This window comes from Copadichromis virginalis, linkage group LG23, assembly GCF_057382275.1.
Source record: "Copadichromis virginalis isolate Kocher_CV1m ecotype Utaka linkage group LG23, C_Virginalis_male_GT1.1, whole genome shotgun sequence".
In the NCBI taxonomy this organism is placed as follows: Eukaryota; Metazoa; Chordata; class Actinopteri; order Cichliformes; family Cichlidae; genus Copadichromis; species Copadichromis virginalis.
The window spans coordinates 8,612,804-8,637,118 of NC_140639.1; the positions used below are offsets into that span (position 1 = coordinate 8,612,804).

At 41.4% G+C, this 24,315-nt stretch overlaps 1 protein-coding gene across 2 annotated transcripts; it reads right to left on the reverse strand.

Annotated features, from left to right (window-relative positions):
- On the reverse strand, positions 1-24,293 carry kita (KIT proto-oncogene, receptor tyrosine kinase a). Of its 2 annotated transcripts, none has more exons than XM_085447468.1 (21): positions 23,952-24,293; positions 20,938-21,189; positions 19,581-19,865; positions 19,347-19,486; positions 18,747-18,918; positions 15,684-15,867; positions 14,363-14,478; positions 14,018-14,132; positions 10,065-10,249; positions 8,604-8,710; positions 8,344-8,458; positions 7,684-7,788; positions 7,204-7,314; positions 6,956-7,097; positions 6,697-6,791; positions 6,460-6,590; positions 5,628-5,750; positions 4,389-4,500; positions 4,196-4,295; positions 3,831-3,936; positions 1-2,768 (listed from the first exon to the last, which is right to left on the reverse strand). In XM_085447468.1, the coding sequence occupies exons 1-21, from the start codon at positions 24,013-24,015 to the stop codon at positions 2,586-2,588; spliced, it is 2,943 nt and encodes a 980-aa protein (XP_085303594.1). In that variant the 5' UTR covers positions 24,016-24,293; the 3' UTR covers positions 1-2,585. The 2 variants fall into 2 exon arrangements, with proteins under 2 accessions (XP_085303594.1, XP_085303593.1); XM_085447467.1 differs by having other exon boundaries at positions 18,747-18,939.
- Positions 24,294-24,315: the final 22 nt, after the last annotated feature.

Genomic DNA, 24,315 nt, shown 5'->3' on the forward strand with positions numbered 1-24,315 from the left:
TTCAATATACACAAATTTTATTTACACTGACACGTGTAATAACAACACATCAAATTTACAGAATAACTCTAAAGCTTTTAATAAATATTCAGCAAAATGCAACCAAAAGCTCTTAAATGAGAGGAGGGAAATGCAGTTACAACTGATCTCTCTATTATTCTGAGACATCTTCTTCCTGGTTGTAGAATTGTATTGACTTTGTGATGATCACACATGACCATAAGGAGCAGTTCAGCTTTGGCAGTTACCAAGTGAACTGGCAAAACTGGCTGAGATAATGAATTAGCTAAAATTAGCCAGAGTGAAAAGTTGCAGTGGCAACACAGACAAAAGCAATTTCTCAAGTTGAATCTACAGTAGGAAGTTTGTGCGCACATAAAACACACCATAATAAAATTCTGTACCATATCCTCAATAAGATAAACATCTTCAAAAGCAATGTTACTTTAAAATATATGCACATTTATATTTACAAAAAGACAGAGCAGTAAGACTGTGGGGTTTTTGAAGCCTAAATGACTTGATGACTCTTTAGTAGTGGCACCTCTTGACAGTAATCATACAGACACATGCAGACACACACACACATGCACGCACACACACACAAACACACATACACACACACAAGCATAGAACAAAGCACACATGTTCATACACTCAAACAGGACACTTTCTGGGTGCTCCTCATAACATCCACCACAAGGAAGAGGGGGTTTCATAAAGGTCTGGACTGATACAGACTACTGGCTGAGAGGTGCTGAAAGTCCCGCTTCTGGTGGAGGAAACAGCTGGATACAAAGAAGAGAGGTACTGCTGGGAAACCAGCTACTGGCCGGAGAACAATGAGATGACCGACACGCTGAATTCTGTACCCAGTGTCAATATCTGAAGTTAGAGCCTGGAAGACCCTGTGTTTTCCTCTTGCTTGTCACCTCAGGGAATACTGCAGTCCACTTAATGGCATTTCATATGACTTTAACCACTGTACTGCAATACAGAAGTACAGCGTTAGCATGGGGTGAAAACAACTGCCTTTCTGTTTCCTTGTCCTTTGTGAAGGGATAGAAGGTGAAATACAGAGAAAACACAGCGCAGAAATGGCAGTACCTGTCTCATGCTTGTAAACAAATATCATACACTGGATGTGGCAGGAGAGGAACTATATCAACCTTAACAGCTATTTACACCCTTAACAGGAGAACTCCAGCAATGCATCTGTCAAAAACGACCTGCTTGTCTAAGAAAACTAAAATGAAGACTTAAAGGCTTCAGGAATCGTCTCTGTTGTAAAGAATGATCTAACATCTCATCGTAAAGCATTATTACCTATACCTATATACAGTTAAGCAGTTAAAAGTCGAATAAATGAAAAGCTAGCGTACCATCTCTCTGAAGACAACTGTGTGTAAAGAATAAGTGCCACCCCAAGTCATGGTAATGTGGTAATATGGTTCAGCAAAGACAGGTGTTTAGTGTCTAGGAAATGACCTCCAGCATACAAAAAAGCAGAAATACGTTCTAACTAACATGAAGCACTTACGGACTCTAAGCATGGCATAACATGCTGTCTAATAGCTTATACACCAGAATCTTATCATCTCATTTTCAATTGGCCCCTGAAAAGTAGCTCCTTCATGTAAAATAGATCTAAACAGATGGGTATAATACTGATGATAACAGAACAGGATATCAAAAAAAAGTAAAAGCTGCATTAGTTAGTATGTGGAATGATGTGAAGTTCAAGTGCCTTGAGTGCTTTTTCCTCCAACAACTGCAACAGCAAACCACAGTAAAAATAAAAATGCTACATACATTTTCATGAAAGGAAACAACAAACAATAACAGAACACATAAATGCAAAAAGTATATATATATGTATATCTTAGTGCTGTCAGTGTTAATCTCGTTAAAATGACATTAACGGCATAACTGCATTAATTAAATCTCCGTTAGCGAGTTAGCGCAGATCGGCCCATGCGTGGGTCTGGACAGCACTAACGCGTTAACAAGCAAACCACGCTAACGAGCTAACTGCGCTAAAGCATTGATGCTGCGCAGCCCCACGCTAACTCGCTAACGGAGATTTGCCACGTTAATGCGGGTTATGCCGTTAATGCAAGATTAATGCTGACAGCACTACTATATATATATATATATATCGGAGAGAGAAAAGAGACACTCCCCCCACGCCCCGGAAAAAACGCAAGAAACAAAAAGAGGTAAAAAAATAAAAACACCAAAACAACCTGTATGAAATGTGTAAGGAAAAAATTAACTGGAAAAACAAAACAAAACTGATTACAGTGTAATATGGTTTTACATAATGACAGTTTTAGAGTAACGCTTGATGTCCCTCAATTCTCCCTGGTGCCTTAACAGTTCCTTCCTGGAAGCAGGGGAGCATTAGTCCAACTGTTCTCCCCGTAGTCGTCAACAACAGTGGCAAAGATAAATGCCTTCCTTCTGCAACACAGGACAAAAAAATGCTGCTGGTACCAGGTTGAGGAGCAGGTGTAGTGGTTGGGTGTTTTGTGGCGGATCATTACAGGCACTTTATGAGGCAGCCAGACAGGTCGGGTGGGTTCTCACACCCACTCGGCTGAGAGGATTGTTCCCTCCAGGAAGACCTCGTGTTGGACTAGTAAGGGCTGAGTTGGAGTGTTGTTACTGCCGGCTGAGTTGAGATGGTGAGACGCTGGGCTCTGAGAACTCTGCTCCTCCCTTGCTCTAGGCATCATAGGAAGCATGGAGCTGAAGTTCAGATAAATCTAAAGATAAGATGAAAGAGCGAAACAAAAATCTGTGACGGTTGATACTGTTACTGGCGTGTTTAACTTTAAACATATCAGTGATCAGTGTTGTCTCATCTACACAATTACTCTGTCTTTTAGCTGTGTTGTTTTCCTATTCATTCTTTCTTATTTTTCTTTTTTTTTCTCAAGATCAAAACCAGGTTTTAGGCAGAGCCTAAACAACCATCAACAGCATTGTAATAAAATTCTACAGCTCTGTTATCTTGACAATTTTCATACGGGATGCAGAATTACTCATCATATAATGCCTCTGCAGGAGACTTCACAACACATCTCTAACATATCGTGTCCTTTTCAAGCATTCTTGCTATTTCTAGGATTGCTGTAGCTCAGGTGGCAGAGCAGGTCAGCCACTAACCAGAAAGTCAGTGGTTTGATCCCAGGCCCTCCCAAATATCTTGGGCAAGATACTAACCCAATGTTTGCCTACTGGTGGTGATCAGAGAGCCCGGTGGCGCCAGTGTCCGGCAGCCTCGCCCCAGGGCAGCTGTGGCTACAATGTAGCTTGCCATCACCAGTGTGTGAATGGGTGGATGACTGAATGTAGTGTAAAGCGCTATACAAATACAGGCCATTTACCATTTCTAACTTGCTCGGTCTCATGTTTTTTGTCAGTGATTGCTGCTTGTGCTGTTACTCTCTCTTAGACATTAAGCTCCACATGTATACATGTGCAAGGCCTGGGTCCATCCAAAATTAAGCCATACTCCCAAATAGAAATTATTTTCAAATGTAATAACAATCCTATTTTGGCTAAAGTGGTCCTGTCACACAAAAGATAATACGGTATGAATCACTGCTTTTATTATATTTAATATGATTCCAAAAATGAAATGATATCTTGTTATTTCTAGGCTTGTCTAACAATAATTTCCTGTCCTTTAATAAACCCTACCAACTGGAACAAAAGTCTATCTAAGCTAAACTCATGGTCTGTGAGGTATTCTGGGTACATTATTTTCCAGGAATGTTGCCTTGGATAATAAAAGAAAACAACACTCAAATGTTGAAACCTACACGCTTAGTGGCATCTGACAGCTGCTGTTCAATCGTTTCCACGACCTTCCTGAACGGGGGTCTGTTGAAGGGGTCAGCATCCCAGCAGCACCTCATAATCTCATACCTGCACAGCAGTAATCAAACATACAATTATTATATCCTGTTTCTTTTGTGTATATTGTTTTCTGTTCTCACTTCCATCTGAAAGTTTTAACACATCCTCATTTTTAGTTTTTCTTGTGAAAAGCCAAGCACAACAGGAAGAAAGAAAGCTGCTATTGATATCCTGCTCATTACACTCTTTCCTAGTCCTAGTCCACCTCCATCTGTCTCACTAAATCTCTCCTTTTGATGATCCACATTTCAATTCAACAAAAACTCACATTTCACTGGGCGCAAACTCTGGGGCATCCATTCTGTATCCTTCTTTTATTAGTTTGTAGAACTTGGCGTCCACCTGCATACCAGGGTACGGACTGTTTCCTATGTTCAGCCAAGATATTTAGTTACATTACACACTTGTGAAAACACACAGATAGCCAGACAAACACACATAAAGTGGATGGAGAGACATACCCAGTGAGAAGATTTCCCAAAGCAAGATGCCATATGACCACACGTCACTCTCGAATGTGTAAACACACTCAAAGATACTTTCTGGAGACATCCATTTCACTGGCAGACGAGCCTGAAAGGTAAAGTGAGTATATGGCAACTTGCAATAAATTACAATGTGACATGAAACCTTTTCCTGGAAATGTTTTTTTTATGTGGCTGGGGACAGAAAATGTGCAACAGAGGGTTGATAAATGAATAGCCTTGACAAAGTATGCAGAAGGTATTTGCCTGGGGTCCCAAAGAACACGCAGAGCTCGGCACAAATTTGTGAGGCTCATACCTCACAAATTTGACAATCAGTTTATTGGCTGTCATGCATAGAGAAATAAATTTGGGATAGAGGTCAGTCAGAAATAAGACTACTTGCATAAGAGATGTAAGTGTTAAAGTTTTTTTCTTTTTAATAAAGTACTGTGTTTGCAGCTGTCTAGCACCTGAGGGATACAGAACAACTGAGGCCACTGTTGAAACAAGGAAAAAATGTAATATGCTAAAAGAAAACTTTATCACAAAGAGATTCTTCTATAAAATGTAAATTAAATACAGTACAGGTTCTCCATAGACAGATAAGATCAGGTACCTACACTGGTTTGGGAAAAATACACGTAAGCTACTGTGTTCACAAAAGCTCGTCTTATAGACAGGTACGTTAGATAACTCCTGAATTTACATATCAGGAAGTGTGGCAAGGCAAATGAACCCCTGGATTTACAATTTGAGAACTACACAAACAAAAGCTTCCAGTTTTCCGGATTTGTCTGTACCATGTTCCTGCGAATCCATTACAAGAGTAGAGTTCATACTAGCAAGAAAGCTAAAATCAACAAACAAACAAACAAAAATCTTGTTCAAATAATCACTTATAAAGTCCAAATCTTTCCTTGTGACACTATTGATGATTTTGATTCTGGTGAAATCTTAAATTTAGACTTTCCTGCTAGTTATTTTCTAGCACGTGAAAGTTTTGCTAGTGAATTCAAATGAAGCATCATTTAAACTAAATCTCACTTTCTAGTGAACTAGAATAGGTCATAAGGAAGGAATTCATTTTTATAGTAGGTCTGAATGGTGATGAATTAAGCGGATGACCTCCAAACCTATCAAACAGTCTTATCCTACTCCAAACTAGTGATACTAAAGATGTATCACGCCTCTAATATTATATCCCTGTGTGTCCTGCAGCTAGTGCAGACTTACATTGCCTTTGACGACATAATTAGAATCTGTGGTGATGTCTCGGGCAAGGCCAAAATCACAGATTTTGGCCACTCTTCCTTCAGTCAGTAGGATATTTCTGGCAGCCAGGTCTCTGTGAATACACTGAAAAACAAATGCATCATTACTTATACAATCCAGTGATACATGATACATGTTACATACATTAACAGTTAATCACATAGTCATGAATGAGGTGCTTTTTTTGAATGCTCTTTGCTACTGAGCTTCCACACTTGGGTCTGTAACATACAACCACTGACACTGATACATGAGAACACTGGCCTCAGTATCATTGCCTCCACAACCAATGAATTTTTCAGCAGCTTGCTTCAACATCCATTTTGGATCTGTTTACTAGCTGTGGAAACATGATCCATGTGCTGCGTTAAAAAGGTCAGATTATCAGGCATCAGAGTTTTATCCACAAATCTAATTTGGTAGTCCATGTAAAGAAAATGCATTTTATATATGGTAGAAAATAAATAGTGAAACAAATGTGGACTGCCGTTTGTGTCCAGCCTAATATTGTCATGACTGGACATCAAAACCTGCAGCACAGTTATGAGGAAAATGGACAAGAAATACTGATCTTATGCAAGCAATATAACCCTATAGCATTAGCTCAAAAGGACAGAATGTGGGGTGGTAATGATAATGTTAAAGGTGTACAGAAATTTAAGAGTAAAAACCTCCCTAGAATGTTCTGGAAGGACACCAAATTTTTTCACTGTGAGTGAAAAAATCTGAACATATGTATTTTGCTGCTTTATATGGACTGCCATTAAAAAATGACATTCAAGTGGATGCTCACATTTTTCGAGGCTAAGAACTCCATGCCTTTGGCAACTTGGTATGAGAAACTGAGGAGATCTTCGGTGTCCAGAGACAAACCGTCATCAGCAAACATCTCATTCTCCGTGTCTGCTTCAACGTAAGGACCACCTGAGAAGACAAACAAAATGAAGATGATTTTTCCAATGTGATGATGTAACCACCTTGGCGTGCTAATAAAGATAGGAGAAATTTGATGAATGGCTGGCCGGCTTGCCTTTGCGTAGCGAGTTTCTCTTCTCAGAGGATGAGCTGACCGGTGCGTTGCCAGCAACAGAAGGCTTCATGGTCATGTAGCTGTTCAAGCTGTCACTGTGAAGAGGAAAGGAGCAGTCTGGTCTCAGCTGAATACAGCCACACATAAGCATGCTGCTGTCCAAATAACTTCCTCCTACGCACGTTCTGGATAGTAAATACTAGTTCTGTCTTTTCCACAGGACAATAAATCACTTTTTAAAGATAAAAAAGAACCTGACCCATCCGTGACTCTCTGCTGCATGACGTTGCGGTTGTAGTAATCGTCCTCAAGCTTAAAGCAGATGCACAAGTCTCTCTTTCTGCGTAGAAAGTTGAGCAGATCTCCGAAACAGCAGTACTCTGTGATCACCAGGGTAGGACCTGCAGTACAGTGAAAATAAATCTCCTCAAAAGTTGCAGCAATTTATGAAGTTTACAACTTTATTCCAGTCATAAACAATAACGCAAGTGAAAATGGTTGCCTCACCTCCAACTGTGCAGGCTCCCAGCAGGTTGACAATATTAATGTGGTTTCCCAAGTAACTGAGGACTTTCAGCTCTGACATTAGTGCTTCTTTCTCTGTGGCATGAGCGCTAGCTGTGGAAAGAAAAATATGCAATGCACTCATTATTCACTGAAATATTAAGGGTACACTGTAGCCAAACTCATGTTAAGCAGTGCTTGCGTATCGTGATCTGGTATTTGCTAGCTTAAAATACATAATTGTTGAGAGCTAAATGAAATAAAAGAGCTCTGTTGAAATGTTTTAATATAGCTATATAGCATAGCGTGCAAACCACCAAAAAATATCCACGTAATGACTCTGTTTACAGGCATCTGCAGGCAAATTATGTTTTCATTAGAATTTCTGGACAGCGTGAAGCTACTGTGCACATTTCTCACATAGTCAAAACAGCTACACAGTGCTTATCCCACTTCATTTGCATGTGTGTTGACAGCACTTACATTTGAGCATTTTCACAGCCACAGTCATGACTGAATCTGCTTTGGAGAGTCCATATGCAGTGGCTTCCACCACTTTTCCAAATGCACCAGATCCCAGAGTCTTCCCTAAAAAATGGAGACAGAAACAAAACTGTTAATCCCCATCCTGTTTTTTCTCCAACAAACAAGTTCCATGGTAGTGTTCCTAGGACAGCAGCAGTTTTAACCCCCAGGCTGTGTACGTAGGCACCAGGACATGCAGGATCCTGTTTAAGGTTTGTTGAAAACACCCAGAATATGTCAACAATATTGTGTTTGCAGTGAGGGAGTGGGGTTTCATCATTAATGAACTGTGGAACTGGTTAGTAAATAAAGACCACAGACATGGCTAAGCCCCTAATGCTGTGTCCATACACAGAAACCAGAGTGGCTGTCAATCAATGGGAACTAGCCTGAGGGTGGCAACGATGATGTCATACCCACTGGACTGTTAGGCTTTATTACAGATACAAGCCCCCATTTATCTTCATATCATCCTGCTCCCTACTTACACCTAAGACATGGCACCCAGAACATAAATTTTAGGGCTGCAGTGTGTCAGAAATTATGGATTAATGTAATTACGGGAGCCTAGATACGGAACACAGTACAGATTTTGGTGAATAGGTTCCGGATGCTCACCAAAGCGCAAGTTGTTTCGCGGAAACTCCCACTGGTCATCGTACGGTAGCTGGGTGGGGTCAATGTCCACATAGTCGTTTCCGATAACTTTCCACTGAATCTGATATTTGGGTTTCTAGTGTGAACAATAAGACACGGAGATATCAAAAGACAATTCATGCATTAATTACACGTGGCATCTCTCTGGTCTTTCTATTCACTTGTTTATAAATGTAATCAAAGAGGGTGGGGCATGCAGGAAAAGTACAGTGCTTTCTTACCTGCATGTACTTGTAGAACAGCATGATAAGGATGAGGCAGAGGATGCCTGCTGCTGAAATGGAGCCAATTAGCAGAGGGGTGAACAGGTCATGTGGTACTCTTTTCTCTGCAGAGAGACAGAAACAGTAATGTTTGATAGAGCCAATCGGGGAATCTTTTCAAGGTTTGTCATGTTTACATTCTAAACGACATTGACACGGAGGCAATAAGGTAAGACAGAGAAGTCTAAGTCACAGTGAAGCCCACTTTGATCAAATAACCACAAACTAATCCAATTATACAAGTATACATACTGTGGAGTTCTGTGCTTTTATTCTTTGTTTAAAAAATTATGCACTTTGTTTTGCTAGTTGCTGAAATTCCCCTTGTTTTTAGTTTGGTTTTTTTTAAGCCACAATGTTGTCCTTATTTTATACAGCTGTGCTGGGAATAATTAGAAGTAATCAGTGTTCTGTTCCTTTGTGTCTGGCTCATTGTGATGCCTTATTGTTTTGCTCCTCTGTACAGTGGGGTGTAATAAGCTCTTTAGCGATAAGAAGCTTTCTCTCCACTTCAAATCTGAGAATGCAGAGTCTGCAGGAACTAATCCCCTGTAAACCTGTCAGTGGTTTCTAAAGCTCTGCGTGTTCTCTGCTGCAGCTCACTGACACCTCCGAGCCTCCCACAGCCCCACAATGCCCGGCATTGCCAGGACTCCTACTGTGCTCCACAGTCTCAGCGCCTCCGTCTGGTCCGCTGTTACTCTGTAAAGCAGAAAAATCCTGGGCACACACTCCCAAAGGCCTGTCCTGTCTGGCCACAAACACTCGTCTTCCTCATAATGCTCGCCCACATACCCGCTGGAGCCACAGTTAGCCCCTGTGTCTTGCATAAACCCAGTCCTCCAGGCTCATTTGGGGACAACTCAGCTCAGACTCAGACTACTTTGAGGACACTGCAGAGCAGATGGGGAGGCCGTTACAAAAAAGTGGTTTTGGGGTCATGAAGTAAACAATGGACTCACCAAATGCTATCTGAGCCAATCATGTCGGTGGTATCTCTTCACCAATGTTTACCTAACAGATCATAGACGAACAACATCTAGTAGTAGGACTTCATTTATGGGTTAATCCCTGCCAAAGTCATGTTTTCAGTAAATATTTTGCTGAGGAATTATCCTTCCCCTCAGTGGCGTTCACTGAGGGGAAGACCTGCTTAGATAACTTAGTGCATGGAGTCACAGACAGAGTTTGCCAGATCAGTAATTTTTTTGTGTTCCAAAAAGTAAATAAATTCTTACACCTATGTCCTCTGTTGTTGTCCTATAATATTACAAAGAAAGCATGGAGAGGATTGCATCACTTCAGCAGCAAAACATGTGAACTGACAGACGTCAACGCCTCCTTTAATTCCACAACCCCTATTTAGACTACCTGTGCTGCTTATGTATGACTGGATGTATATCCGTGAATTCAACTCACCACTAATAGAGTAAAGTATGTAGGCTTGCTCTCCCTCCACTGTAGCCACACATTCCAGAGTATTGAACCGTGCTCTGCTGATGTTCACCCGACTCTCCACCTCTGTCTTCCCAAACATGGGACTGAACAGTGTGATGGTGATGACATTGAGCTCCTCCTGGGTGGAATTTACCTGCTGGGAGCACCTGAAGGCAGAAGATTATATACTGTTGACAAAAGAGTTGATGGGATCATCTAGATTTCAAAACGGTTGTCTGTTGTCTGGAATCTCTTCTGTATGTCTCTGAAAGATTACTTTCCTGAGGCTATAAAACCCTTTCAAATAACCTAACTTTACAATATGCAGAACCACAGAAGCATGCACTTCTATTTTAGTACAACAGCAGCTGTTAGTTTCACCTTTTGTGATGTCTTTTTGTGCTCATGAACCAAAGATGAAATATTTGTAATTAACCTTTGACGGTACTGTACTAATAAGAGTAGCAGTTATTTAAGTGCTCTCTGGTGATAAGCTGACTTAGATCAGGTTACTTTCTACTTGGATATACATGCCTTACATGCCTTTAATGATTGTGCATGTAGTGAGCGTTAAGTGGATTTGACTACAATTTTTTTTTTTAAAAATGACTGGCTAAAGTTTGGATTATCAGCAGTGATTCATTGACCCAGCTGCTTTGGATTGGTATTGCTACAGCAACCCAGGGCTCCTCCTTCAGCACACTTTATGTTTGACACAAGATGAACCCTGTTCACTTGTAGCACCAACCAATCACAAATCAATACTTCTCAATCCCCTGTCACATGGGAGGGTCATCTTATCACAGTCAACCAATCACAGGTCAGCCCAGTCAAATCCCTCAATCTCACATTCCACCATCATCATCATTCCAAAGACAAAGAGGAGTTGAAAAGGGTGCAGAGAGAGTTGAGGGGACTGATAAGGAATGGGAAGGACAGCTACAGGCAGAAGATGGAGAACCAGCTTCAGCAAAACAACGTTGGTGAAGTCTGGAGAGGCCTCAGAACCATCTCAGGCCACAAACAGCAGAACTCTCTGCCTGGGAGGGATGTGAGGTGGGCAAATGAACTGAATCATTTCTTCAACAGATTTGATTCAACCATGAGACAGTCTACAACATCGGCTGCAGACTCACCCACCCCCACTGCTGCTGTTCCACCTCTGACACCTCAGACACTTCACACCTCCTCTATTCACCCTGCTCACTCCCCCCCACCCCCAACAACAGCATCCAATACACACTCAACACAAGGCTCCAGCCTGTCTCTCTCAACCACCCAGGTTAGGAGGGAACTGAGGAGGATTAATGGCAAGAAGGCAGCGGGCCCAGATGGCATCAGCTCGAGGGTCGTCAGGTCCTGCGCGGACCAACTGTGTGGGGTGATGGAGCACCTCTTCAACCTGAGCCTGAGGTTGGGAAGAGTCCCACAGCTCTGGAAAACCTCCTGTGTTGTACCAGTGCCAAAGACTTCACGCCCCAAGGACCTCAACAGCTACAGGCCGGTGGCTCTGACATCCCACCTGATGAAGACCCTGGAGCGGTTGGTCCTGGCTCAGCTTCGGCGCCTAACAAGCTCATCACTGGACCCACTTCAGTTTGCCTACCAGCCTGGCATTGGCGCGGATGATGCCGTCATTCACCTCCTACATCGTTCCCTCGCTCACCTGGAGACCGCTGGAAGCACTGTGAGAATCATGTTCTTTGATTTCTCCAGTGCCTTCAACACTATTCTTCCCTCGGTTCTGAAGGACAAGCTGGAGAACTCTGGAGTGGACCATCACCTCACTACCTGGATTTTGGACTACCTCACCGACCGACCACAGTATGTGAGGACTCAGGGCTGTGTGTCGGACAGGGTCGTCTGCAGTACGGGGGCCCCACAGGGAACGGTTCTGGCTCCGTTCCTCTTCACCATCTACACTGCAGACTTCTCCCACAATTCCACCCAGTGCTTCCTGCAGAAGTTCTCTGATGACTCTGCAATAGTCGGCCTCATCACTGATGGGGACGACAAGGAGTACAGAGGACTGACTCAAGACTTTGTGGACTGGTGCCAGCTGAACTACCTCCAGATCAACGCCAGTAAAACCAAGGAGCTGGTGGTAGACTTCCGCAGGCACAAGCATTCTCCACTGCAACCACTGAACATCCAGGGTATGGACATTGAGGCTGTGGACAGCTACAGGTACCTTGGTGTTCATCTGAACAACAGACTGGACTGGACTCATAACTCAGACGCCCTCTACAGGAAAGGGCAGAGCAGGCTGTACCTGCTGCGGAGACTCAGGTCGTTTGGGGTGGAGGGCCCACTCCTGAAGACCTTCTATGACTCTGTTGTGGCTTCTGCTATCTTTTATGGTGTGGTCTGCTGGGGCGGCAGCATCTCTGCTGGGGACAGGAAGAGACTGAACAGGGTGATCCGAAGGGCCAGCTCTGTTCTAGGATGCCCTCTGGACCCAGTGGAGGTGGTGAGTGACAGGAGAATGGCGGCTAAGCTGTCATCCCTGTTGGACAACGTCTCCCACCCCATGCAGCAGACTGTGACAGCACTGAGCAGCTCCTTCAGTGGGAGACTGCGGCACCCACGGTGTGGGACGGAGAGATTTCGCAGGTCTTTCCTCCCCACTGCTGTCAGACTCCATAATAAAGACTTTAACTGAACAAACACACACATCCACACATGTGCAATAACACTAAGTGCAATAATCTTTTCTGGCATCGTTGTATTTTTACTCAGTTGTATATAGCATTCGTATTCTATTTTTATCTTATTGTATATTTTTATTCTATTTTATTCTACTGTATATAGTATATTATTTTATTCTATTCTGTACAGCTGTGTACTGTATTTATTCTTATTGTATTCTAATTTTTGCGTCATAACTTTTGCACTGTCCACTTCCTGCTGTGACAAAACAAATTTCCCACGTGTGGGACTAATAAAGGTTATCTTATCTTATCTTATTCCTGACTCTTTCCAATGTGTCTTTAGTGTGACCTTTAGGACCCTTGACATGCACTTCATTTCAGCCATGTTAAAGGTTGAATATGGAGATAAAACTCCAAATAAATAAATGGTTAGTGTTGTGTGCAAACACAGTGCTAAAATACGCAGTAAACCAAGAAGAATTCTCCGAAATGCAAAATGAAAATGTTGTATTTAGAAAGACTTTCTGGAAAGTATTTTGTTAAATTCACAGATGCATGCATGCCTCATTGCCTTGCTAAAGCCATGAGACTTTTTTTTGCAGACATAAATCTAATAATTGGATAACATTAGAGAATTTTGTTTGTTGGCTACAAATTACAGAGCTGCTATTGATTTTGGTTTGGCAGGTTTTCCTTTGTTTAGTCAGTTTATGAGACAGATGACCGATCTGGCTAATATGAGTTTCCAACCAGTATAATTACTTTAGGCTGGGGTTCTAAAGTGCAGCACATACCATTGCACTCTGCCTCTGCTAATTATTATTTTACTTTCAGCTGTGTTACAAATTGAGCAAATATTTTGTTTTTATCACAATGAAAATGTGTAGTTTCCCTTGAGGGACCACATCCATTTTTTCATTTTTGCAAACTGAAATGTTTAAAGCCTTACGAAATCACACCAGTCAGCATAATAACTGAAACTCTCTAGCTATATTATTTTTGGGAAAAAAAGTTGCTCAACACTTAATCAGGGGCTTTGAAGGCCATTGTTTGGTCAGATATGTTTGGCAGTGCCCCAGCAGCTGTCATTGCTAAACGTGGTGCAGGAATGTATGACATGACATTTCAAGATGCAGCCCCGTCCACAAAAACATTGAGAAAAGCAAGACAAACAGAAACGTCTTATAAGAAGTCACAACCCTTTAAAAAAATATTTTGACATGTTGGTAACAGTAAGTAGTAGTCAGTAAATAGAAAGGATTTTAGAAGCTTTAAAAATCTCACCTGCCATATGGATGCTCACAGTAGTACCAGGTGATCTGGGGAGCAGGGAAACCCTCAGCCACACAGCGCACCTGTCCATTCACTGGGCTGTCAATCGATACAATTTCTGGTTTACCTGATAAACACAAGTTAATGTCACAATGTGTTAGGTATGTGACAATGAACCAGAGGAAAAATATTGGTTTAAGCATTAGCAAGGTATATTTGCAAGGTGTGGTGAGGGTGGAGAGCTGGACTTCATTCCACACAAAGTAAGTGTAAAATACACTATGGGTGGGTCATGAAATTCATCCCATGGCTTAAGGGAATATGAAACCTTTCAAAAAAAATGTGAAAACAACTTACTGATCACAAAGACGGTGAATGTCTGATTTGCTGAAGCATCACCATTGGAGGCTTGAAAGGTGTAAACTCCACCCTCTAACATTTTCAGCCGCACTAGCCTCAGCTCACTGATGTAACTAAGCATAAAATAATTATTTTATTAGTGCATTTGTTGATTTTTAAGATTCAAATATCACAGTATTTCATTCAAGCTCTAATTGTGCCGAAACAGGAAAGAGCTGATTCTCATTTAGCCACCCTGTGAGAAAGAACATAAAATGTTCAGATATTTGCATTTTATATTGTAACCATCTTTTCTTTGTTTTCTGCTCTTTCATGTGCATCTGCAGTATGCATATTAAAAATATTATTAGACAAGTATTAAATCTTTTCAGTCTTTATTTGCATCTATTCACTGTTGTGGCCACTGTAGTAATAAACCCCCAAAAGTTGATTCTGTTCATCTGGTGAAGTTTTTTCTAGTTATCGGTATCAGAAGAAGAAGAAAGTGTGTACATTATTGTACTTTATTGAGCCCCGTGGGGAAATTGCTCTCTGCATTTAACCCATTCACTCAGTGAAGCAGTGGGCAGCCATTGGGCGCCCGGGGAGCAGTGTGTAGGGACGGTACCTTGCTCAGGGGTACCTCAGGGTAGCTGTTAAGGGGAATCGAACCCCCGACCTTCCGATCATGGGGCAACCACTCTACCTACTGAGCTATCCCTGATATCAATTGTATCAATGGATATTTACGAGTTATATTAAAGTCAGGCTTAAAGGTTGCATCAGGGTTTTATTAGGAACAAGTCTCAGCAAACATCTTGAAACTAGTCTGGGTGTCTTCTTCCTGTTGTAATGAAGCATTACTCAAATGAAGTTCAATTCTAATGATCATTGAGACATAAAAAAGTGTAGCAATAAACACATATCTTCTTTGCCAAAAATAAGTATTTTAAAAGCTGTTCACCCAACAGGATATACTCTTATTATCTTTTTTTCTGTTGCAGAATTTTTCAACATATTTCACAATGCCATATCTCCTGACAGTAATATTGAGGGTGGGAGGCATGCAGGATTACATCAGAATACACATTTCTATCTGCAGCATGTAGGTTACACTCCAGATATATCATGGTTTTATTTCTCAAGACAGTCATTCACAGTCTGACAGCTCCTGTTTCACAATAAACCCCAGGGCACTGTTTCAACTGTATATTTAAAGGGACTATGACCTGCAGCTAAACCAGAGATTCACCTAAAATAAACCTGGCTGAATATGATGTTTCCATCTTTCCAACAATTAAATAAAACAAAGCAAGTGTGTGCTTGTGTGCTGTCACACCTGTATTCATCACTGTGTGTGGTGATCACATGGTCAGTTGTGTTTCTCAGCTCGTGGCCTTTAAAGCTCCAGGAGATGTGTGGCTTTGGATAAGCCACTATTCGAACTTTCAGGGACAAACTCTCGCCGGAGCGGACGTGAAAGATGCTGCTGTTTGTGGGCATTAAGTCGATGAATCCTCTTTCTGAAAAATAAGAAAATTAAATTGTTGTCAAATTTGTAGATTAATGCACCGAAGTCTGAATTATCTAACTAGTGCTGTTCTCATCCAACACATGCACTCCAAAGGGTTAGGATAAATTTAAATACTGAAAATAGTAGGGGTGCAACGATATTCGTATCGATATTGAACCGTTCGATACAGTGCTTTCGGTTCGGTACGCATATGTATCGAACAATACAACATTTGTAATTTATTTTATCAACTTTCCTTCTGACGATGCTGTCTGTGTTGAGCGCTCAGTGAATCTGCGTTCGACTACTCCGCCTAGGCTGCACTGTCGAGCGCAGATCCACTGAGTGCTCAACACAGACAGCATAGTCAGAAGGAAGAGCGCAGGGCAAGCTAGCAAGACAGAAGTTAAGCTCTCCAGATCTGGCGTTTGGAATTATTTTGGTTTTCATGTGACGTATGACCCTGAAGGTAAGCGAGTCATGGACTAAAGTAAAACAGTATGTTGGATGTGCCGTGCAATGCTCAATTACATGGGTGGGAGCTAGTGTGTTAGCGCAGTTAGCTCGTTAACGTGCTGGCCGTCTAGCCCCATGCACGGGGCGATCGGCGGTAGCTCGTTAACGGAGATTTGCCGTGTTGTGGCGTTAAGGTCATTTCAACGAGATTAACCTGAAATCACTAGTGGGAACACAACGAATATGACTGCACATTTACGCCGACATCATCCTAGTGCAAAGACAAAAACAACAAGCATGCTACTAACTTTAGCCGAGTCATTTAGACAGCTGTTAGCACATGATTCTCCTTATGCTGCTGAGAATATAGCCCAGAAGAAGCGGATAGTATAGCTTTTATTTTGGAAAGAGACATTTCTCTGTAATAAACTCTCTTTTCCAAAGATGAGTGATTCCTCAATCAGATACAGGGCTTGCAATATCGCTAGCCCGACGTCCTGGGGCTAGCGATTTTTTTCAGTCGGGCTACCAAAATCTATCTCTTCCCTGCCCGTCGGGCTATTGTAGGAAGGAAAAATATATGTCAATGCTTTTGCATTCTTTCAGAAATGTAGCTGGGTAATTATGTCATTGGCATCGGTGAGCCACTGTCAACATGTGACATATTGAAATCGCGTTTGAATTTGCGCTTGTTTTTTTGCTTTCACTTTGCAATCGCGCGAACTGTGTATAGAGAGCGACAGCACTGATCTGTGAGTGATGAAAATTTGTGCACCAATTCCTCTGACATCGTCTTATTAATCGTTAGCTTACTATGCAAACATGACAAGTGAAATCTCCCGCAGCAAGCTTAAACATGTGAGAGGTTGATCGCGCAGAGAATCGCTGAGCTTATGTGAGTGCGTGTGTAAAAGCAGGAGGATATATATTTCATTTCTTCTGAGCCAAATAAGACAGGTCAGGGTGAAGAAGTGACAGCCAAAGAAAAGCTTACCACAAAACGGAGAAGTTATGACAAATCAGACTATAAGGCAAAAAGAAAGTGCAGCTTCATGGTTTCATGGACAAAAGAATTTCTGTGGCTGCAATATGACGAGCTAAATAACCAGGGCTGCACATAAGTGGTCCGCAGGTGCGCATTCGCTGTCAAAATAAAAAACGCGCACAAGGGTTAGGGTTAAATTTAAAAACTGTACTTTTGAGTTAAAATATATATTTATAATTTTAATAAATGACAAATTAAAAAGGCATGAACATTTTTTTTGTATCGAAAAAATATCGAACCGTGACACCAAAGTATCGAACCGAACCGAACCGTGAATTTTGTGTATCGTTGCACCCCTAGAAAATAGATCTCATCAGGGGTTGGGAGAAAATGTACCACTGTATGCTCTGATTGATTTGGTCTGTTATTTGGGGCATGATGTTACTTATGTATTTTATTATTATCACATGCCAGATAATCAGTGACTGTTTCAGGAATATTAACTTATTTTGTTGTCACCATAAAATGTGACTCTAAGTGGTGATGGTCCATGAGAGTTCATGATATACACAATACTAGTGCCAGATGCATTAACGTCTTTAAAGAAAGTGGAAGTGATAGTACAGAATCAATGCTATTTTGTTCCCTTAACTTCTTGTACAGTGGGTTACATGTAGTTCAGCCTAATTAATGTCTAATAATCACAGTGAAATATATCTTCTCATTTAACTGTTATGCTCTTCCTTTTTGTTTTAGTCATATCTGTACTGCTGCAATGGTGGATGCTTATATAAAACACTGGTAAAGTTTCAAGCAAGGTATGTTTAAGTATTACCAATGAGCAAAAAGCTCAACATTAGTCAGTTTTGTTCTTATTCTTGACTCTATATGGTAAATGGCCTGTATTTGTTTTTGCTGCCCTGGAGTGCAGTGACAGAGGCAAAGCTGCCAGACACTGGCGCCACCGGGCCCTCTGACCACCACCAGTAGGCAACGGGTGAAGTGTCTTGCCCAAGGACACAACGACAGAGACTGTCGAAGCCGGGGCTCGAACCAGCAACCTTCCGATGACAAGACAAACTGCCAACTCTTGAGCCACGATCGCCCCATGACATTAATGAGAGAGAACATGCTTAATTAATATGGTCATATAAGGTGTTCAGCTTTGGATGTGAGTGTAGAAACACCTACCTGATGTTCACATATTTTGTTTGTGAGAGGCAATCAGAAGAAAACGATTTTTTAAAAGCATGAATCATACAAAGCTTCATTAGTGGAATCAAAAAATACTGATACCATTGGAAATCAGTGTATTGGGTTCCCTTTAACTCATTTAAAACACTGAAAACTTAATGATGCAGAAAATTTTTGAGGAGAATAATTCACAAAAACTCTTAAGTTCATGTCCAGCTTTAAATGCAAAAAACAAAATTACATCACTTACTCACCATATACATCGAGCCACACCGACTTGCTGCTGACCCCTTTTCCATTCCTAACTTCACATATGTAACTCCCAGCATCCTGTGGCCGTACTGCATCGATTTGCAGTGTCGTTCTGTGGCTATTGGCAAATTTTTCCATCAGGGATTCTGAAGAACTGCCAACCTTTGCTGGTTGCTGTGGATACCAGACGGCACCCTGTCAACGCCCAGAGATCTCTAGAGATTAACCCTGTCTGCATGTCTATGCTCACCAAGCACAAACTACCACATGCACACAACCACCTGCATGCAAGCACACACACCTACGGTAGCTCACAAGGTACACTGCAAGGCATACCTGAAGCTTAGACATTGTGGACTTTTTAAAGACAGGCAACAGGAAGACGCAAGGACGAGGCTGTGCTACCAGTGAAAGATTCGCCAATATTATAAGGGACTTGAATTAATTTCCTTTGAATTATTTTCATTTTGGAGCACCAAATTGTAGCAGCTCATTTGGAATGGCAACAAATGCAGAATTTTAAGGCAACTCAAAAAGGGAAGCAGTTAAATCTTTCACTGACGGCAAAGCACACAGCAAAGACAAAGGCAGAAGGTTCTCACCGAGCCAGGTGGGGTGACCCACGTGATGTTGATTTCTCTATTGGCATTACTGGTGTTGCAGGTGAGGGAGAATCTCTCACCTCGGGTCAGAATCACTCTTGTGGATGGTTGGAGCTCAACTACAGGAGGCGCAGTGGGTACTGCAATAAAACAAACCTCATGTGATGTCATTCCTTTGGTTGATTTTAGCCAAATCGAAAAATGTACATATGCTGCACACCCACACTAGTTTACCTGGTACAACACTCAGGAAGAATTGGCCTGATCTGACGTCCTTTCCATGGAGTCTTCCTGCACACACATAGCAACCTTCGTAGGCCTTTTGTGTGTTGTGCATGTAAATGCCATGCTCCAGGCTGGCGGAGAACTGGAGACCAGGGGGCAGAGTTTTACTGGAGCATGTTTCCAGGTGCATATTCTCCAGATCTGGATCAGTTGCCAGGCAAGGGAAGGAAGCATTTTCTCCCTCACGAGTAACATATCTAGACACCTTTAGTTTTCTGAAGGGATTTCCAGGATCTGGCAAAAAATAAATAAATAAAAGAAATTGCAAAGGTAGCATGAAAGCAGGGTAACAGTATATGGGTATTTGAACTTTTTATTATAATAATGGGGATGTAATGCTGGATATCCAATTCCTTTATATACAAGGAACAATGTACTTTGCTGTGACAGTCTTTTCTGTTTCACATTATTATTAAAGCTATGTTGCTAATAATCTCCAAATTCAACCATGAAACAGCTCTGATACAAATAAAATAAGTCCTCTTTTGATCTCAGTGGACCCCCTGAGTACTGTGAGATGCTGACTCGATAGATTGGTTTGCTCTGATAGATTCTGCAGATGCTTTATCAGACTGGGACTGAGGACTTTCTAGGCTGGGTCGATGGCTTTGCATCTCCAACTAATTTCTGCAGTTAATTGTCTTGCTGGGGAAGGCTCATCTCAGATGTTTGAGGTAATTGATAATATAAACTAGAAACTGTTGCTACTTAACTCAGACTTAACTTTGTGCTGTTTGTGCCCTGTGAAATCTGGGATCTGTAGTCTTAAGTCACACTGCTATTACCATGGGAACCATAATTGTTGCCAAAACAACCAACAACCAGGACTAACATGTGAAAGATTATCAATCTGTAGATATTCCTTTTGAATAAGTTCCTTAACGAGAAAACAGGATTATCTTCCAACACGATTTAAATGATTACCAAACAAATTACTTCTCAATATTTCTAAATATCATCTGCTAAGCAGTTCCTGCTTGTTGCCTCAAAGGTAGATGAACGGATTGTGGAGTGAATGATCAGCACATGATAGAAGCCAGCAGTGATGGCTTTGGGCCAAGGGGATATTGGGTCATGTAGAAGAAGAAATACAGTAAAACTCAGTCATACACTCAATAAATAGCTCTGGTAGCTACTGTACCTGTCCAGGGCAAAGTCACAAACACCTTCTTCTGCTAATACACCCACACACATAGATTTTGTCTACTTTTCCCTGCAGCCTGCGTACACGCTCCTTTCTCTTTCTCTCTCACAAAATTACCACACAGTCTCGAAAGGGTTTAATCACCAAGAAACATTTAGGTACCTTTCACATAGACGTAGATGGAGGCATGTTCCTTGGAACCCTCCTCCTGGCAGATATAGCGACCCATGTGAGTAGGCAGAGCCTTCTCAATTGAATATGTCAACATCCCATCGATGTTGTTTGCTGCCAGCAGCTTTGACCTCTCCCGCTTCCACTGTATCCTGTTTTCACCCTGGCAACGTAGTTTGAAGGGTTCGTTGAGCTGGATGACGACGTGGGGTCTGGCAGGGGTGATAGTGGGCTTTGTATCACCTTGAATGGGAAAAAGAATGTATTTAAATGAATGCCACGGGTATGAAAATGCAAGAAAGTGCAAAATCAAGGCATTATTTCTTAAGCCTTCATATGAACTTAAGGCCCTACAGTTTATCCATTTGGAGATTTGTTTTGTTTTTACTTGACCAAAGCTATTGTACAACAGTAAAATGTTTTCAGCACTGTGAAATCAAGATGTTTCCACTTATATGGCCCCACAAGCCTCCCATGCATCATGAAAGCTTAGGGATAAAATCTCTGATGTAAAGTTAAACATAAGGGTAGCCCACATCAGATTTCAAAACAAAAGATTTATACTGGCCATCATTCACAAATTGACCAACAGGGACATGAACTTTATATGTAAAACTTCTTCAGTATATTTATTTGCTCTCAACATTTATGACTTGTGACTTCTTGAAACAACATGAATTGTACTCATGGCTTCTGTACTCAGGATGTAGCTCCACAAAACAAGATGTTTTGCCAAAAAGTTGCTAGTCAATCAATGTCTGATTGTTACTGAAAGATGCTAGGAGACCAAAAAGAAAGATTTTCACGAGAAAAAACGAAATCAATCAATTTATTGATTAACTTAAAAAAACAAAACAAAAAGCAATTATGCACCCCTTAAATTAATAATAGGGTTCTCTGATGGATCCAGACCCTCAAGCTGGAAATGACTTTTCAAAACATTTATCTGCATCAGCGGTGTAAGTAAAACAGCTTCAGAATATGTAAACTGTTCTATGATAGTTAAAAGAAATGCTGGCATTATAAAGCAGACTGGTGGTGAAAAATGTGCCATATGAAAAAACACTCAATAATTAATATGTGCTTTTTACCAGTCATGGTATAAAATAAAACAAATGCCTGTAGCATGGTCTGTATTTAAAGGGGCGGGGGTTTTACCCAGAGTCTTAATCTGCTGCACCAACTGAAAACAGGTGGGGAAAGATTGAGTTGCTCGAGTAATGTTTTTGTTCCCTGAGAAAACATCACTGTCTTTATTGAAGCCACTTGTGATAAACACTATAGGACTGTGGTTGCAGCAGCAGTACAACAGGAATGAACAACAAGGTTTTTATGTGAATAGATGTGCTCTTTCCATCCTTTTAATTCATACTTGGATAAAATATATAAATGAATAAACACTGTTCAGAGAGCCAGTCTGGCACTAACAAGTCATGAAGAAAGACACTATTGTAAGAAGGAAGTGTAGCAAGAAAACATTTATCTTAAATGATGAAATAACACGGAATTTCAGGAATAGCAGGGTATCAGTATACAAATACACCCTGTTAAGAGACTGTAAATAATACCAACATTGCCCTGAGTTAAAACGTGAACATTTGGATATCAGTATAAAAGAAGGAGATTAATTTGCATGCGATGTATATTAAGCCTAACTGAATCTTCATAGCGTTTATTTAGTTGATCTGATTTCTTATATCCACCAAATGCAGAACAAACATGGTAAAACTTAATTAGGTCCACACTGTGCGTAAGCGGGCTAAAGGCAAACTTCATGGCGTGCCGTATTGCGTCATATGCCAGGTAAGCTTGTGCGCGCTCGCTGGAAATGTGGCAGTTAGTCGAAGCCCCTGGTGAAAATGTCGTGAACATCAACCGTCCCCTATGGGCGCATTATATGCTGCCAAGCTGTCGGTCAGATGGAAGTCCACCTGATGCCGCCCTGAGCTGGAAGAAGCTCCGTAGACGCACCATGTGCGCAAAAGAGCGCAAAGTTAAACAGCAACACTCGCGGTTCACCGCTTTTATAAACATGCATGGCCAATGTCGGTTTTTCATAAATTTCCATAGAGATAGCTCTGGGAACATCCAAAACTCTGTTTCCTAACAAGATTAAAAAACAACAACAACCCAAATCGAATTTAAAAAATGACAGGCTGCACATCAACCCACTTAAAGCGACCAAAAAATTGAATCGTGAAATTAAAAAAAACTGACACTGAGTATTTTTAAAAGGCAGTAAAGATATCATTAGCTGTTTATAGACGATTGACCTATTCGGCTGGACTCTGAAGATGATGCCAAAACACAACAGTTGCAATGTGTTTTTGATATTCATCCTCAGATCAAAACACAACCAACCAACCCGGAGCGCAGGCGAAACGTTTTACATTGCTCAGTGTTAAAAGTCACACATGTGACAATATTTATCTAAAAAAAAGGGAGAAATTACATGTGAATGCAGTCCTGCTTTCGACAGACGTTTTGCATACTTCCTGTGAATCAAGAGACGCCAATAAATTTTCATACTGACGGTTATGTGCAGCTCCAGGAAAAAATAAAATAAAAAAACGGCTTCATCGTGCACAAAATGATCAAGAAGTCTCTTTGAAGCTCACTCTTGCACATTGTTCAACACTTTATCGTTTTGATTACTTTTTTTTTTAAATAGCGCCCTGTTTTCCCAGTATAACATAAAATATTAAAGTAGCTCCAGCGCCCAGATCGTCCGCATTAGTATCCACTTTCCTCATTAGGTTTCTCTGACTTCGGGTTGTCTTATTCAGCACCCTTCAGATCTGACTACTTCATAGAACAAAGAGAAGTACGGACAAATCGCGATGGGAGGCAAGTGCAGCGGTACGGTTCGCTATACGTAGATTATCTTTATCACACTGGGCTGCAAAATAGCAAGCATTAAAACAGATACCCTTTCTTTGTTCAAAATTGAAAAGCAACAGTTGTCTGCGTAAACTGGCGCGTCAAGTGTAAAGGCTCAGTCTTACCTGGATGGAAGGTTAGCTGTAAAAACACAGAGAGAAGTATCCAGTGGTATTCCATAGTTATCATTCCATGGGTCTACCTGTGAAGGTGAGCCAATGCCTTTATATGAGTAAGGTAGCTCTTGTCTGCTTGCCTAGCGCGTCGGAGTTGTGGGCAGTTGACCGTGGGCTCTGATAGAGGCGCACTTAGAAGTCTTTAAAAGCACAGATGCTCAGTTCATCTCGCAACAGCAGCAGCCGTCGCCAATCTGCAAACATACTGTTCTCCTGGGGAGCGCCAGAGGGGACGGAGCAGGCCGACCAGGTATCTCTGACTGGCTGTGGCGTCAACAACATGTTTATAGGAGCCAGTGGTGGAGCCTATTAC